The 17,593-nt window shown below is 53.0% G+C and overlaps 1 protein-coding gene across 1 annotated transcript in view; it reads right to left on the bottom strand.

Annotated features, from left to right (window-relative positions):
* Nucleotides 1-7,892: 7,892 nt before the first annotated feature.
* Nucleotides 7,893-17,593, bottom strand: part of CFAP61 (cilia and flagella associated protein 61) — a gene marked incomplete at both ends in the record, with an annotated part of 217,726 nt that continues 208,025 nt past the window's right edge. Inside the window, 2 exons of the mRNA XM_080716442.1 lie at nucleotides 7,893-8,093; nucleotides 12,241-12,331. Coding sequence (XP_080572568.1) covers nucleotides 7,893-8,093; nucleotides 12,241-12,331 — 292 coding nt within the window. The remainder of the gene's footprint in view (nucleotides 8,094-12,240; nucleotides 12,332-17,593) is intronic.

The raw sequence follows: 17,593 nt of genomic DNA, 5'->3' as shown, positions 1-17,593 counted from the left end.
GGTGGCGGCGTCAGCGCCCGCGGCCCAGCGCCGGCTGTGCGCCCGCACGCGCCGGCCCGGCCCCGCCGCCCCCTTTTAACGGGGGGAGGGGGCCATTGTTCTCGCCTCCCGCGTCCCCCGCAGCCAATCGGCGCGGCCGCGGCTCCGCGCGGCAGAGGGGCGGGGGGCGCCGCGCGGCAGAGGGGCGGGGGGCGGGGGGCGCGGCAGATGCACCTGGGGCGGCCCCGCCCGCGCCGGCACGCGCCCGGCCCGCCCCGCTCACGCTCCGCGGCGCCTCCGAGCGCGGCGCACGTGCCCGGCTTTGTGTCTCCGGCGGGGGGCGCCCGGCCGTCAGCGCGACCCGGCCCCCCCCCCCCGCGCGGATTACCCGCGGGTCGCGAGCAAAATAGCAACAAAGGAGAAGAAGGGCCCAAATATGTCAGGGGGCCGGCCGGGAGCCGCGCGGGGGGAGCTGCGCGCGCCCATGGGGAGGGGCGCGGCGGGCCGGGGAGGCGCGGGCAGCCCGCGGGGCGGCGGGGGCCCGGGCTGGGCACGCCGGGGGCGCCGGGCTGGGCACGCCGGGGGCGCCGGGCTGGGCACGCCGGGGGCGTCGGGCTGGGCACACCGGGGGCGCCGGGCTGGGCACACCGGGGACCCCGCCTGGGCACGCCGGGGACCCCGCCTGGGCACACCGGGGACCCCGCCTGGGCACGCCGGGGACCCCGCCTGGGCACGCCGGGGGCGCCGGGCTGGGCACGCCGGGGGCGCCGGGCTGGGCACACCGGGGGCCCGGGCTGGGCACGCCGGGGGCGCCGGGCTGGGCACACCGGGGGCGTCGGGCTGGGCACACCGGGGACCCCGCCTGGGCACACCGGGGGCCTGGGCTGGGCACACCGGGGGGCGCCGGGCTGGGCACGCCGGGGACCCCGCCTGGGCACGCCGGTGACCCCGGGCTGGGCACGCCGGTGACCCCGCCTGGGCACGCCGGGGACCCCGCCTGGGCACGCCGGGGACCCCGCCTGGGCACGCCGGTGACCCCGGGCTGGGCACGCCGGTGACCCCGGGCTGGGCACGCCGGTGACCCCGGGCTGGGCACGCCGGGGACCCCGCCTGGGCACGCCGGTGACCCCGCCTGGGCACACCGGGGTCGCCGGGCGGGGCCGAGCCCGCGGAGTTGCTGAACTTTTTTGCGGGTCCGAGGTTTGAGCTCCGGCGGCTCGGGGCCGCAGCCTCGCGGGGGCCGGCGGGACGCACCGCTCTGGGCCTCCGGCTCCCCCCTCCCCGCGCGCCCTCATGCATTTTCATACGGAGCGGGCATTTTGTCTGCCGGTTGGCATCAGATGCTAAATCAAGAGCCCTCGTCCAGGCGCTGCCTGCGGAATAAAGGGGCCGCCCGTCTGGGCGCGGGCCCCCCGGAGCCGTGCCCCCTTCACCTTAGCGGAGGAAATTAACCTCCCGCTCGGCGGCGCCGGGCGCGGCCAATCTGGACGCCGAAGGGACGCGTGCTGCCGCGGGGGGAGGGGGCAATCTGTCCCCGAGCAGGCGGCGGCCTCCGGGGACCGGCGCTTCCCCGGCCACCAGGAAAGGGCCGGCGAAGGACCCCTCCCCCGCGCGGCCGCCTGCGGACCCCGCCCGGGCCGCCGGCCCCTCCCCGCCCAGCCCCGCGCCGAGGTCACTCGCGGAAGAGCGGGCCCGGCCCGGCCAGCCCCGCCAGGGCGGAGGGGCCCCGGCCGTCCAGCGCTCGGAGCACACGGCGAAGCCGCAGAAAATGTCCGGTGTCGTGGGGGAGATGCCACTCTATTGAAAGAAAAGGAAACGGACATTTTCCTGCAAAGCTCTGTGCACCCAGATGGGTTCTGCTTGTGCTTAATTCCACCGAAGGTATTTAATTGTTTTAGATTTTCCCTCTGAAAATACCCTGGCATGGAAATTAAACTTATTTTCTTTTCCAGTAAAATCCGCCCGGCTAGTAAGTTGCGATGGGGACGGTTGTTAGGATTAGTTGACCAAGGGGCTCTCCACGGGGAAAGATTTTCGAGGGTTTTAATGTTTGCCATCTTTGAAACCCTCGCGTTGAAAAGAGAATACACAGAATAGAATATTACTTCGAAAGGTCTCGCCCTCGTTTTACAAATTCGGCGATGGATGTCAATCCTAAAAAAAAGTTAGAAATCCTAAAATGAAATTCATGGAAAAATTTTAATTGTTTCCAACGACAAGTGAGTGATGTTATTTTCTTGCTCTTTTGAGCGCTGATTAATAATGCTGATGAAATTAGAAGTGGGAAGGGATTCCGAGACAGCTTTGGCCAATTTTATTTTCTAATCACGAATCCCATCTGGATTGTGGGATAATTGGGCAGGGCTCGCCGGCCATCCCCAACGAACTGCGGGACATTTGGTCTTTTTTTCTTTCCGCAGATGACCGGGAGAGTTAGTCACCTAGTGAATCCTTAACAGATAACAACACCCGTCCGTAATTGTAAAGAAAGTGTGTATGGGGGGCAATCACTACCACCACCGCTAACAACAACAAAAATAAAAACAAACCCCCTGCCTGGGGGATTAAGACCGGGCAGTGAATGTAGTCAAGGAAATCTATTATGCTGAGATTCAACAGATCCGATTCTGTTTCTTTTCTTTTTCTTTTTCTTTTCTTTTCTTTTTTTTTCTTTTTTCTTTCTTTCTTTCTTTCTTTTTTTTTTTTTTTTTTGTGGCTTCCAGTCTCGCCGGCGGAAATGAAAACTGCTTTCAGACGGGGGCGGTCAAAATAAATGGAAACTTGAAAGGTCTAAGTGCAGGAAACTAATTTCCTAACCCAGAGCCGAGGAAGAATGCGGCTGCGCGCGCACACTCGCAGCAACTTCCAGGCAGGTGCCGCGGGCCCGGCGCGCGTGGGTCTTCGCGTCTGGGCATGGGGACGGCCGGTCAGCCTGGCATCCTCTCCTTCCCGGCCGGCCTTTACAATCACGGTGATTTCGAATAGGGACGGCGCCAGGTTGAGTTGGGGGCACCCCTGAACGTTGACGTTTCCCCTCTGGGGTAGCTCGTGGGTGAACCGAAGGACCCAGAGCGGGGCACCAAAGGGCCCCTCCACGCTTCCAGGGCGACCCTGTCCCCTTGCGGGAGTCCTTGCCAGGGCTGGGGGGAAACTCAGGGCCTCTCTGCTTCTTGTCTTTGCAGACCCCGGCGCGGATTCTTGCTCCAGCAGCCGCGGATCTGGAGGCCCCCAGGCTGCCGTCGGGGGGCGGGGGCGGGGCACGCCGGGGTCACCGTGACTCACAGCTGTTTCTAGAAAGTGCGAATCTTAGGAAGCAGAGCTACCGAGCCCCAGGAATCCGCTCCGAGGAGTAGAGACAGCCCTGAGCCTTCGGGAGCAGAAGAGGGGTGGGTGGGCAGTGTGGCCCGGGGGCGCTGGAGTTGTTAATGTGCCTCCCCCTCTGCTGCTGGCCGCTGGCTCCTGGCTCGCAGAAGGCGCATCCTACACCACCCTGGGCCTCCAAGAACCCAGACCTGCAGGAGCCGCGTCGCCGGCCCGGAGAGCCCTGGTGTTTGCAGGAATGAGGGCTGGTGTGCAGGTCCCGGGGGCACGCGAGAGACACGCGCGCCCGGCCCGGCCGGGGGCACCTCCGGCCGCCCCCGGCCGCCTTTGTTCTAAACATTAGCATAAAGCTGCCAGCGAACCTCCCGAGCAAATAATTCCACACAAAAGGAGCGTGCATGAAAGGGGACAGACTGGGGGCCGCGGGGGGCTGCCGTCCACCCGGCGGCTCCAGAGGGACCCTCAAGGGTGCCCCTCCCTCGAGTCTCAAGTGCCCCCGGCAATCTGCTGCGCGCCCATTATTGGGCCGGGCGCCGGGCGGCCTCGCCTCTTTTCTGAGCGTGCGAAGGGCCCTTAGGGCTGTTTGTTTTGCCTCGGTGGGACAGCCGGGCCTGGGGCCGGAGCTGGCCCTGAAGAGGCGGCCAATTTGGGAAAAGCTGGGCACAGTCGGAGAATTCGGCCAGCGAGAGCCCAGGAAGGCCTTGGCCGAAGGAGAAGGCTTGAGAGTGGGCCTCTAAGGAGGTCTGCGTCCACCTGCAAGGCGGCCGCGGTGCTCCCGGGCACCAAGATGACCCGGCAGGCCGCGGCACCCCATCCCCACCCTGGGGACGCAATCCCTGCCCCGCAGGGCACTTCAGGCCGGTGCCTGCCCGTGGGCAGGGTGTGTGTTTCTGCCTCAGCACCACCCGTTCCATCCCGGGTCCCTCCATCCCGGTCTTCCCCGCCGTTTCCCTCCGTCCCACCCTCCTCCTAGGCCTTCCTCCCCTCCAGTCTCTCTCTGCCTCGCTCCCTCCCCGTCTCCCTTCCTCTGCAGCTCTCTTCTCTGGGGTCCTCTCTTCTCGCCCCCCATCTTCTCCTTTCTCCCTCTCCCCCCTCTCGCCTCTCCAGCCCTTCTCCCCCTCCCCACAGGCCAACGTGTGCTGTTTTATTTGTCTAGAGAGAGGCTATTTGTTCACTGATGTGTGGCCTCCTGGTCGTCTGCTTTAATGGGGACGTGGAGGCTTGGTTTCTGTGAGCATTAGCATACAGCTGCCAGCTCTGAGCGCCGGGGCCACTTTATCCGGGCCTTATCACTTCTCTCAACCAGAAAACAATCAACAGCTCCTCACACACTCCGCGCCCCTCGTTTCTTGGCGAAGGCACTCACCCCAGTGCGCGCTGCCTTCTCCCCCCCCCCCCCCCCCCCCCGCTCTGTCTCCCCTTCTCCCTCCCTCCCTCCCTCATCTAAGGGTAAATATTGATCGCCTGGTTTTTATCTCCCATCCAGTATTTCTTCCCTCCCGTCCTTCATCTCTTATTTTTCCTTTGCTTTCCTGTGATATTTGAGTGTAATAAAACCGCAAGGAGTCATCTTTTTGGGAAGGGACGTGGTTTTACTTTTTATTAAAAACTGACATCTGTCAGGAGGTCCTTAGCCGCCTCAGTGAGGCAGGGTTATTGCATGTGCGGGCGGGGACTTTGGAGAATAAACTTCAGAATGTTCCTGAGACTTTTTTTTTTTTTCTGAAAATACAGAATCCCAAGATCAGGCAGAGACCCCCACCCCAGATATCCCCAGCTCACTAGCAAATGCTAGAACACATCAGACTTCAAATGTTCACCAGGCTCCACAGGATTTGTGTCTTCTGCACAGCCAGAGAAGCCCAAATATTGGACTTTTTGAAGCTCTTTGGTTCACCAATCTTTACCACCGGGTCTATTGAGCCCTTAAAATAGCCGCTTTCAAGCGATGGCCAGAGGTTCTTGGATCCTTCTCTTATTCTTAGAAGACTTGTTCTTTGGTAGCAAAATTCTCACATCTGTACATGTATGCGAAAATCTTTAGGTCTGAGAAATTATTTCCCATATATTCTAAATTCCTTAGATTCAGGAAGCCACTTTCTAAGAAAGGGACAGGACTAAAATACAAAGTGTCCATAAGCTGAACCTGTGTTGGATATTTTTAAACGGGCCAGGCTGTTCTGGAAGCACACGAGGACTTCTAAAACCAGCAGAGGAAAACTTGTCAGGTTTACGCATGGTTTGGTATTCGGGCTGACTGTTGTCATCTGGGGTCACTCTAAGTGACAAGGGCTTTATCATGGTAATACATGGTCACAGAAGTCATAACTGTTGGTCCTCTGAAGTAGTTCTGTTAATCTCCATTCCAGAATCCCAGGGCCTGTCACAGAAGCTGGCTCTATTTGCTGATGAGTTTGACCCACAGTTTGACTCTCTCAGGGGAGAAAGGGCAGTTGCTGTATGTAACCACCTCCTTCCCCAGCCCCTCAAATCCACGTGTGCTGGGTGTGAGTTCTGAGGACTGGGCCGGGAGCCACTGTTTCCCATTCAAGTTACACAGCTTGTACCATACGGCCAGTGGTCAGCCCTCCCCCAAATGACCCATGCATTTGTGTACAATTTACATGCAACGGAATTAGTGGCATTCATTGCTTGCTTTGCCCTGCCTTAGGAAAATCAGAGTCCCGTGTTTTGGGACAATTTTGTTCTTGAGTTGTATTAAACAACTTGGTAGTTCAGAGTAAGTGCGTTGCAGCACGGGGTTGGATGACATATGTGTGTCTAATTCTGTCGTGCCAACTCCGACTTTTCCTAATCACATCTGGATAACCTTTGTGAGTGGGCTGACTTTTGTTAAACACTGACATACATGTACAAAATGGCCAAAATCTATAACTGTGTTCATGAAAACGGATTTCAAGCCTTACTTCTGGCCAAAAAAGTTGTGTCCTACTATCCTGAAAGAGGCTCAAATAAATGAAGATACCGTATGTGTTGTTTCTATGACTTGCTGGAGCCATGGGTTTTCTAGTGGGTAACTAATTTTCTTTATTTAGAAGAGAGAAGCGGAGTGTGGCGGTGCACTCCTGTAATCCCAGTACTTGGGAGGCTGAGGCAGGAGGATCGCAAATTCAAGGATAGCCTCAGCAAGTAGTCAGCGCTTATCAAATTAGCCCAAACCCTGTTTCAAAATAAAAATAAAAACAGGGCTGGAGGTGTAGCTCAGAATTAGAATGCACCTGGGTCTAATCCCCAGTACCTCAAAAGAAAGAAAGGAGGAGGAGGAGAGGAGGAGGAAGAGGGGGAGGAGGAAGAGGAAGAGGAGGAGGAGGAGGAGGAGAAGAGGAGGAAGAGGGGGAGGAGGAAGAGGGAGGGGGAGGAGGAAGAGAGGGAGGAGGAAGAGGAGGAGGAGGAGGAGGAGGAGGAGAAGAGGAGGAAGAGGGGGAGGAGGAAGAGGGAGGGGAGGAGGAAGAGGAGGAGGAGGAGGAGAGGAGGAGGAAGAGGGGGAGGAGGAGGAGGAGGAAGGGGAGGAGGAGGAGGAGGAGGAGAGGAGGAGGAAGAGGGGGAGGAGGAAGAGGGAGGGGGAGGAGGAAGAGAGGGAGGAGGAAGAGGAGGAGGAAGAGGAGAGGAGGAGGAAGAGGGGGAGGAGGAGGAGGAGGAAGGAGGAGGAGGAGGAGGAGGTGGTTTCTGCTCCACGTTACAGAGGACCAGTTCTATGTGATCTTGCCCACTGCTAAGCAAAGCCACAGTCCTCAGGAGAAAGAAAACAAACGAGGCTAAATCCTATCTTGGTTTGTTCCGTACTAGAGAATGAACCCATGAGCATTCTAGCTCCAAGCTAAGGTCCCCAGCCCTCTTTTATTTTTAAATTTGGAACAGGGTCTCACTAAATTGTAGAGGGCCTTGCTAAGTTGCTGAGGCTGGCCGTGAACCTGTGATCTTCTCGTCTCAGCCTCCCAAGTACCGGGGTTACAGGTGTGTGCCACAGCGCCCGGCCCCTACCATTTTATAATTTAAAACTTGCAGGTGAGTCAGTCCCCAGCTCTTGCAGTTGTTCCGTGCCTTTATACGCCCGAGCTTGCAATATGAACAGAGAAATACAAGGGGTGCGGTAGTAGCCTTCACGTTTCAAAAGGTAATGCAGTTTTTCAGCACCATCAGGACTTCTGGTGTCGGGCTAGAGATTTAATTTCTTGTCATCTGTCTACTAATTTCTCATTCTGGGCGTATGATTTTCTTTTTCTTTTTTTTTATCACCCACAGGTTTTACTGGGTAAATATGCTAAGAACTAACAAAATCAACCTCAGACCCTCCTAGGAAATTGAACTGACTCACACCCAAGGTAAAAACAAGTTTTACACAGCACGATCCCATTTCCTGGCTGCCGTGGTGGAGTATGGTGTACCGGAGGGGCTTGCCTGGTGTTCCTAAGGCATCCCTGCCCCGGGATGGAGGCGCACGGCGGCGCGCCACCTACTGGAACAAGAGAAATCTACGGGCCTCAGCGGAGGGAAAAGAATCACAAAAGCAGGATGCTCCCGGGAAGTTTCTATTTCTACAGAGCGAGGCCAGGAACAGAAGGCCGGCTCCGCTAAATGATGCCGGGCCACGCGTACATGGGCAGGTGGTAGTGGTTGTAGCGGAGGTAGCCCAGGATGCTGCGGTCCACCAGAGTTTTGTAGATGCTCTCCTGGAAGACCTTCTTGAGGTACTTCCTGGGCGTCTCGTTCAGGTTTATTTCCTCATCTTCGATCTGGTGAACCAGCTGCTCTATGGAAGGGAGCTCTTCCTCCTGGAAACAGGGCAAGAAGCAGACACACGAGTTACTTGGGAAAGACGGGACTCATCTCTCCCCAAGGACGGAGACTTTGTCAAGCTTTTTAGACATTTCTTTTCGTTGTGGACAAATATACCTAACATAAAATTTCTTTTTTTTTAATATAGCATTTCCCCCCCCTTTTTCAGTTTTCAGTACTCAGACTTGAACCCAGAGGCATTCTACTTCTGAGCTACACCTCCAGCCCTATTTTACTTTATTTTTATTTTGAAACAGAGTCGCACTACGTTGCTGAGAGCTTCACTAAGTTGCTGAAGCCAGCCTTGAACCTGCAACCCTCCTGCCTTAACCTCCCAAGTACTGGGATTATAGGCGTGCGTCACTTCACCTGACTTTGGGTCATTAATTTATTAATGATAAGAACGTACGGAGAGAAAAGAAGATTCTAGCTCTATGGGGGCAATTATCACAGGGTTGGTTGGTATTTATTTATTTAGTGGTACTGGGGATGGAATCCAGGGCCTTCTACCTCCAGGCTATATCCCCAAACCTATTTTATTTTTTTATTTGGAAACAGGGTCTTGCTAACTTGATGAGCCTAAGTTGCTGAGGCTGGCTTTGAACCTGCGATCTACCTGTCTCAGCCTCCCAAGTACTACGTGGATAGTCACTTTTATTTGTTTATCCCTGGATCTTCTGTTAACATATTTGTATTGTTTCTTCTTTTTAGCTATTCTGAATAGAGCTTTACTGAACATTTATGTCTGGTTTTTTTTTAATACTTTTTAGAATTTTCTCATATATATACATATATATGTGAGTATAATTGATGGGTCGGTCATATTTATTCTGTGTAAAACTTTTTTTTCCTTTTTTTTGGTGGTAGTGGGGATTAAACCCAGAGACATTCTACCCCTGAACTACACCGCCAGCCCCTTTTCGTGCTTTGTTTTGAACAGGGTCTCGCTAGGTTGCTGAGGCTGGCCTCAAACCTGCGATCCTCCTTTTCAGCCTCCCAAGTATTGGGGTTACAGGTGTGTGCCACCATAGCCTTTTGAGGAGCCGCCAAGCCACTTGACAGAGTAGCAAGACGATGGCGCACCTTCACCAGCAGCGCACAGCTCCGTCTCTCCCGTATCGTCACCAACACCTTTTCTTTCTTTTTCAATTTGTGCCATGAAGAGCTCCTCGTGGCTCTGGTTTTTTACTTGCCTCATGGTTACTGGCGCTGAGCCCCTTTTCCCGCAACGGGCTTACGCGTGGAATCTTAATCGCCTTCCGTCCATCTGTATGTCCATCCTTACGCAAGTACCAGACCGTCTTGCTACCGTTCTTTTGTGCTAAGTTTTGAAATGGAAAAGTGCAAGTCCTTCAACTTTATTCTGTTTTCCCCCTGAAGATAGTTTTAGCTGTTTGGAGTCCTATGAATTTCTAGAAAAAACTTTTCCATTTCTGAGAAAAAAAAAGTTCTTGGGATTTGGGTAGGATTGCACTGAATTTGTAGATGGTTTGGGCAGTAGCCATCTTAACAACAGATGCACGAATATAGATGTTTTCCATTTATTTAGGTTCTTAATTTCTTTCAGAAATGTCTTGTAGTTTTCTGTGTAGAAGTCTTGCACTACTTTGGTTAAGTTTGTCTCACAGTCTTTTAATTTTTGATGCAATTATAAATGGAATTGTTTTCTTAATTTCATTTTCAGATTATTGACTGCTAATTTACACAGATATTGTTATGCGCTGATCTTGTATACTGCAATTTCGCCGAATGCATTTATTAGCGCTAATAGTTATTTTGTGGAGTCTTTACAATTGTGTCATCGGATAATACTGATGGGTTGATTTCTTCCTTTCCAGTGTGGTTGCCTTTAATTTCTTTTTTCTTGCTAGAACCTCTGGTACACTGTCAAATACAAGTGATGAAAGTAGGCACCCTTGTCTTATTCCAGATCTCAAGGATAAGATCTCGGCTTTCAGCATTCACTGCTGATGTGAATAGTAGTCGTAGGATTTGCATAAATGTCCACCTTCTATTTCTTGGTGTGTATGTGTGTTTGATTCTTTAGAATTGCATTTTCTATATCACTTTGATTCATTTCCATTTGCTGAACTACTCTTAACAATTCATGGGTGAGCCCCGTGTGGTCATGGTATAACAGCTTCTTTACATGCTGTTAGACCTGGTTTGCTAATACTCTGCTGGACATTTCTGCATCTAAATCACAAGAGATACTGGCCTTTCATTTTCTGCGTGCGTGCGTGCGTGTGTGTGTGCGTGTGTGTGTGCGTGTGCGTGTGCGTGTGTGTGTGTGATGTCTTTGTCTGGCTTTGGGTAATGCTAGCATTAGAATATGTTTCCCTCCTCTTCTATTTTTCTGAAGAGTTCAAGGACTGGTTTTAATTTGTGTTTACATGTTTGGGAGGATTCACTAGTGAAGGGCTTTTTTTTTGTTGTTGTTGTTTTTTGGTGGTGGTACTGGGATTCCTGGAAGCCCTTCTACCTCCGGGCTACACTCCCAGACCTATTTTATATTTTTATTTGGAAACAGGGTCTCTTAAGCCAGCGAGGCTGGCTTCGAACCTGCACGATCCTCCTGTCTCCGCCTCCCGGGCGCCTCCCAAGCGCGGGGATTACAAGTGTGCCCACCACGCCCTGCACCCTGCGGAAGGTAACGAGGTCAAAATGATCAGTAATGCAGGGCTCTGGGGCACGCACCTTGAATCCTAGTACTTGGGAGGCTGAGACTGAAGGGTCACAGATTTAGCAAGGCCTTCAGTAATTTAGTGAGTCCTTGTTTCAAAAAAAAAAAAAAAAAAAGCCGGGCGTGGTGGCGCACACTTGTAATCCCCGTGCTTGGGAGGCAGAGACAGGAAGATTGCGCAGGTTCGAAGCCAGCCTCGCTGGCTTTAAGAGACTCTATTTCCAAATAAAAATATTAAAAATATGTCTGGGAGTGTAGCCCGGAGGTAGAAGACCCCTGGGTTCCATCCCCAGTACTACTAACTAACTAACTAACTAACTAAATTAGTAATAGCTGGTAGAAGGCCCCTGGGTTCAATCCCCAGTACTATTAACTAACTAAATAAATAACTAACTAACTAAATAACTAACTAACTAAATAAATAAATTAGTAATAGCTGGTAGAAGGCCCCTGGGTTCAATCCCCAGCACAAGAAAACAAATCAACAGTGGCATCTCCACTTACCTCAGAGAGATCTGTCCTGTTCAGAAAGGTGCTGAATTTCAACAAGAATGTGGAGGGACCCAGCACACGGTCTCTATGTGTGCTGTCCAAATGTTAGCCTCTGTCATGGGACCGCTAGGCTGTGGCTGCGCTCTCCTGGAAGTGGCAGCGCAGCAGACCTGGGCGCCGCCCACTCCCACATTCCAAGGAGAGGGGCGCACACTCACCAGGGCCCAGCCCTCTGGCTCAGGAATTACGGTAGAGTCTAGGCTGGATACGGGACCACTCTGTGATAACAGACTAACCTGCCACAGCTAGGCTAAGGACTTTTTATCATAAGAAGTGTTTCAAAGTTTCCCGAACACATCCCCATTCGCACCAGAGGCAGCATTCTCCCTGAGCACGGAACCTTTGGAGAGGTAGCCTAACTTCCAGGTAATTCTGTGTTGTTACTTTGGGAAAGACGGAAGGATGTTTCGGTTAAACAACAAAAAAAAAAAAGGCGTGTGCTTTGACACCTGACGGCTTCTCTTTATATCTTTAAAACAGCACACATCCACACATGTGCGTGCGTGCATCACACACACACACACACACACACACACACACACACACACACGTTCAGCCAATGGCTGGCCAGTGCAGACCGGAACTAAAGGAATACCATCTTCATTCTCAGAGGCAAGTAAATGGAACTCACATCCAGTTTTTGGCCAAGATTGTAGTTGATCATGAAAATACAGCTAATTGGTAAAAGGAAAGAGATGTGCTCCCCATAAAAGGATTTTAGTAAAACCACTTTCTCTGAAGTCTCACGGTCTGCACTGCCACGGTCCACACTAGGTTTCCATAAAGTACCACTGTCTTAAAAGGTAAAACCATACAGCGAGAAGGCGGGGAGACCTCCAAATGGCCAACAGCTCTCAAGTGCTCGTGAGCAGCCAGGAATGATCCGCGTGTCTATTAATCAGTCTTACCTCCTTGGAGGCTAAGATTTGGCGTAACTCTTTCCTGAGATCGATAAAACGATCGTGGAAGAGGGCCAAGCACCAGGACTCCGTGAAGTAGCTGGGGAAGGAAGGAGAGAGTCAGTTAGCCGGCCACCCCTCATTACCGCTAACAAAGTATTTACCTGCTTTTTGCCTTGATAAATTACAGCTCTGGCCCCGCTGCAATCGTTTGCTCATAAAATGCTTCGTGCAGCAGCCTGGCCAATCAATTTTTTAAATGGATGTTCCTGATGTAAGGCCAGGTTCCGTAATTACATTTAAAGTGGTTTAATTCAGAGCTGGGGCAAGACCCCGTGAAGAATCCTGATTTTATCAGAATTTAAAAGCCTGAAGACTTGTAAAGACCTGCGTCTCCATTATCTGCCCATGTCGGAGAGAAACAGATTGCAGGACCAACTGAACTGCTGCATAAACAAATTAAATTTGGGTAGACAATAACACAAATGTTACTCGTCATTAGGGTTTCTGGATTAATAATGGCCAGAAAAACAGGCCCGCGCGGGTGTTGCGACATGGCCTTCCTGTGCTCCTCCGAGGCTTAATTGAATCTCTCTCAGGAGGGCCACTCTTCTGGTTTTTCTATTCGCTAACTTTCCCCTGAAAACTCAATAAGTGCTGTCTTACATGGTGAACAATATGGCGGTCCACTGTTCACAGGTGAGTACCGGAAGCTGCATGGTGCTTTCTTCCAATAACCAAGAACATCTAGTGGCATGGAGCTCTTGCTTTTGGAGGCACTGGGGATGGAGCCCAGGGCATTCGACCTCTGAGCTACACCCCCAGCCCTATTTGTTATTCTCTATTTTGAAACAGGGTCTCACTGAGTTGCAAAGGGCCTCACTAAGTAGCTGAGTCTGGCCTTGAACCGCGATCCTCCTGTCAGCCTCCCGAATGCGGGGATGACAAGCGTGCGCCATCACACCTGGGTTATTCTTCTTAATTTTAATTTTTAAATATATTTTACCAGTGCCTTGTGATGACGCAGCATAGCACGGTTCAGCGTGCCACCCACACGCACAGCTCTGGTGTGACTCCCTTCGCATCGCCCCGGCTCCCCGCCCACACATGACGAGCTTGGCGGTGGTTCCTCCATGTGTGGACGCGGCGGTGTTGCCTCCCCACCGTCCTCCTCAGCCCCCTCTGGCAGTCTACTACCGCTCTCCCGGTATACCTGAAGTCTGTCCCCGCCACACAATTTCTTTCTAGCTTCCATAGATGAGAAAAAACATACGCCCCTTGACTTTCTGAGCTTGGCTGATCACCCTTAGCTTGGAATCCTCTCTTCCCTCCATTGCCCTGCAAACGACATATCTCGGTTCTTCTTTCTGGCTGTGTGGGTCTCCACTTTACCCATCATCTGGTGCCGGACACGGGAAGCAGCTGGGCTGCAGCAGACAGACATTCCCGCCACTGTGGCATCGCGTCCCAGCGATGACGGGAAGACCCAGCACAGGGCGGGCAAGCTCCCGGCGTAGGCAAAACATGAGCGAAGCAGGCATGGGGTGAGACATGCCGGGGAGGGGTACCAGAGGGGCTCAGTCCTGAGACCCAAGGGGAGGGAGAGAAGGAGGAGCCATGCGGATATCAGAAGGAAACCGATTCCAGAGAGGGAACAGCAGGTATGTGCTTGGACCCCTGTATGTTCCCTTTCATTTCCGGTACTGGGGATGGAACCCAGGGGCATTCTACATCCTAGCTACAGCCCCAGCCCTATAGTTTTTAATTCTTTATTTTGAAACAGGGTCTCACTGAGTTGCAGAGGCCTCACTAAGTAGCTGAGGCTGTCTGTGAACCGCGATCCTCCTGTCTCAGCCTCCCGAATGCTGGGATTACTGTGCGCCACCACGCCCGGCTTTCTATATGCCCTTTTTGTTTGTTACTGGGTATTCAACTCAGGAGCATTTTACCTCCAAGTTACACCCCCAGTGTTCTTTTAATTGTTTTTGAAATAGTGTCTAAGTTGCCGCGAGTCTCCCTAAATTGCTAAGGCTGGCCTCAAACCTGCCATCCTCCAAGGTCCTGGGATTTCAGGCATGCGCTGCCAGGCCCAGCAACCGTATACAGCCTCTGCGTCCTGGTTCTGCATGGCCTTTCGTAAACACAGAAGACGATTCTGTTAAACAAATAGGTGGCAGAAGTCTGCCAAGCACCCCAAGCCGGGCGGTGTGAAGGGAAAGGACGCCGTTACAGATAATGGGAAAGCCCGTGTGATGCTGGGGTTTCAGGACGCCATGCTGAGCCTGTGGACGTCTGTGCAGTGGGGTTGGCCTCTCAGATGTACAGACGTGGAATCCTGAACAAATAGAGACACACTGAGGGGGATCCTGGCAGAAGTTCTGGGCCTACAGCCCCTGGTCAGCCTCGAACCAGCCCCATCAGGGGAGAAGGACCAGTGGGGTGACCTTTGGACCCCCCCCCCCCCGCCATGACAGCTTCCTGAACCAGAGCACAAGCAACAGCCTCAACCCAGATGCCCAAACACAGTGGTCCAGGTCCCTGCCTCTCGGCTCGAAAGCCTCAGAGAATTGTGAATTTATAAATCTTGAAACATTCCTAGGTTAGCAGCCCCCCCCCCCAACACAAATACCCCTTTTGCAGTATTGGGTGGAGATTGAACTCAGGGATATTCTACCTCTGAGTTATACCCCAAGCCCTTCATTTTTATATTTATTTATTTATTTTTGTGGTACTAGGGATGAAACCCAGGGGCATTCTACCTCTGAACGACACACCAGGTCTATTTTTTATTCTTTATTTGGAAGCAGGGTCACACTGAGTTGCAAAGGGCCTCACTAAGTAGCTGAAGCGACCGTAATCCTCTGTCTCAGCTTTCCAGATGCTGGGATTGCAAGTGTGCGCCTCGCTGGGCTGCTCCGGTGGGCCTTTTTAAATTGCCACTGCCCCCCTCCCCATTGCTGCAACCCCCCCCCCCACCTTTGTTTCCATGGCAGCAGGGGCTTGGGGATCTGCAGCCACACCCTCCACCCCTCTCCCTCTGCTGCCTCGTGGCCAGCGCGGCTCCCTCCCGACCTTCTCAGGCTGCTCCCCCTGGTCTCCCCTGCCTGGTGCCCGTGTGCTCGACTGCCCTGCGCTGACCCTGGGAAGCTCTTCATCAGCCGCCTCCAGAGGAGGTTCTGGGGAAGCCCCATCCCTGTAGGAACGCGCAGGCTCACATCCCCAGAGCCTTTGCCTCCAAACGGGCGGGTGGCTTGAGCCTCTAAAAAGCACCAGGGCAGCTTTCCTCGTACAGGAACGCTCTGAATTCAACCAAAACTTGTCCTGCAATGACCACAGCACAGAGCAAAGGCGGGTCACCTCCGCTGGACGTGAGGATGTTAGAAAGCCCCTCTTTACCAAGTGTCCTATCTCTGTCTTGCCTGCTTCCCACCGATGACTGTGGGCTGGTTTCCTTCCTCTTCCATAGAAAGGAGGAGTAGCCAGGCGTGGTGGCGCACGCTTGTAATCCAGCATTCGGGAGGCTGAGACAGGAGGATCGTGGTTCATGGCCAGCCTCAGCTACTTAGTGAGGCCCTCTGCAACTCAGTGAGACCCCTGTTTCAAAATAAAGAATAAAAAATAGGTCAGGGGATGTATCTCGGAGGTAGAATGCCCCTGGGTTCCATCCCCAGTGCCCCCCCCCCCACCACACACACACACATAGAAGTGTCTTATCTCTGTCTGTCTTGCCTCCCACCCAATGACTGGGCTGGTTTTCTTCCTCCTCCATAGAGGGGCTAGGAGTACCTTAGATACAGGCGCTGCCCGACCTACGACGGGGCCACGTCCTGCTAAGCCCTTCGCAGGCTGACAATACCGTCGTGGAAATTGCACTGAGCCCACACGGCCTTCTGCACACATCCGACCTCAGCCGGACTCCAGAGAGAGCGCGGGCCTCTCCTGGCAGACGGCACAGCGGCTGCCCGTCCTCTCTGAGAGGATCAGGCCTGTGTCACCAGCCCCAGGAAGGATCAAAGTTCAAAATCTGTGCACCGCAAGAGTAGTTTCCGTTGCTGGGAGCCGGGGACCGTGTAGACTTGCGGAGGGAGCGGAGGGCCAGCTCCCAGGACCACCTGCGCCTCCCACAAGCCACATCGGTGATGAGTTTGGGAACATTTCTACGGATAGTGTGAGTTTAAAAAATAAAAAGATGTTCTTTCACAATTCACATTAAAAAAAGAAAAAAAACTAGTTGGAGTCGCTAAGTAACCCACATGGCTGGGTTACCCAGAAGTCTGGGGGGGGGGGGAAGACCTTGAGAAGGGGCGTGGTGACCAGAGGGTCCCAAGTCACTCCATCTGCCACGCCCATCACGGTGGGGGGCCGAGAAAAGATTTCTATCAGCCGACTTTGTGAAAAGATAAGTATTGTAACAATCCGTGCAACCCCAAAGAGCAAAAGCAGTACTTTACCTAGGACAGTACAGTACTAAGTAGAGCTCAGGTTTGCCAGAAGCATCCAGGGCGCTGGCAGAGCCGCTGCAGCTCCGGCTGCGCTCAGTTACAACAGTTATTTCACGTGCGGCATCAGGGGGATGGAAAATGACGGCCCCACACAGAGGTCACTGCGACAGCTCCAACTTGCTGTGAACTTCCATGCTGTTGACAGCCGAACCCGGTTACTAAAAAGCCACCAGCGCCGGAACGTGGCTCTAAAGACCCGATGTGTAGCAAGAAAAGACTTTGCACAGCTTTACGATACATAAATCTTACCAACTTACATTTCACTTTTTTCCCAATTCTTATTTTTTTGGTACTGGAGATTGAACTCAGGGCTATTCTACCTCTAAGGCATACCCTCAGCTCTTTTTAGTTTTTATTTAATTATTTTAACTAATTATTATTATTGTTAGTTTTTTTTTTTGAGTACTGGGGACGGAACTCAAGAGCATTCTACCTCCAAGCTACACCCAGGGCCCTGTTTTTTTTTTTTTTAATTATTATTATTCTTTATTTTGAAACTAAGTTGCAGAGGGCCTAAGTAGCTGAGGCTCTCAGACAGCTGCCATCCTCCAGTCTCAGCCTCCCAAGTACTAGGACTACAAGCGTGGGCTACCATGCCTGGCTTAGTTTTTATTTATTTTATTGTTTATTTATTTATTTGCAGTACTGGGGATGGAACCCAGGGGCATTCCACCTCCAAGCTGCACTCTCAGCCCTATTCTTTCCATTCTTTATTTGGAAACAGGGTCTGAGTTGCAAAGGGCCTCACCACGTAGCTGAGGCTGTCCTCGAAGTGCCATCCCCCGGTGTCAGCCTCCTGAATGCTGGGATTACAAGTGTGCACCACCACGCCCAGCTTAGTTTTTATTTTTTAAAATAGC

The sequence above is a fragment of the Muscardinus avellanarius genome (genome assembly GCF_963383645.1).
Source record: "Muscardinus avellanarius genome assembly, chromosome: 19".
In the NCBI taxonomy this organism is placed as follows: domain Eukaryota; kingdom Metazoa; phylum Chordata; class Mammalia; order Rodentia; family Gliridae; genus Muscardinus; species Muscardinus avellanarius.
The sequence above is the reverse complement of the archived record's forward strand: the minus strand, read 5'-3'. Positions and strand labels throughout refer to the sequence as shown.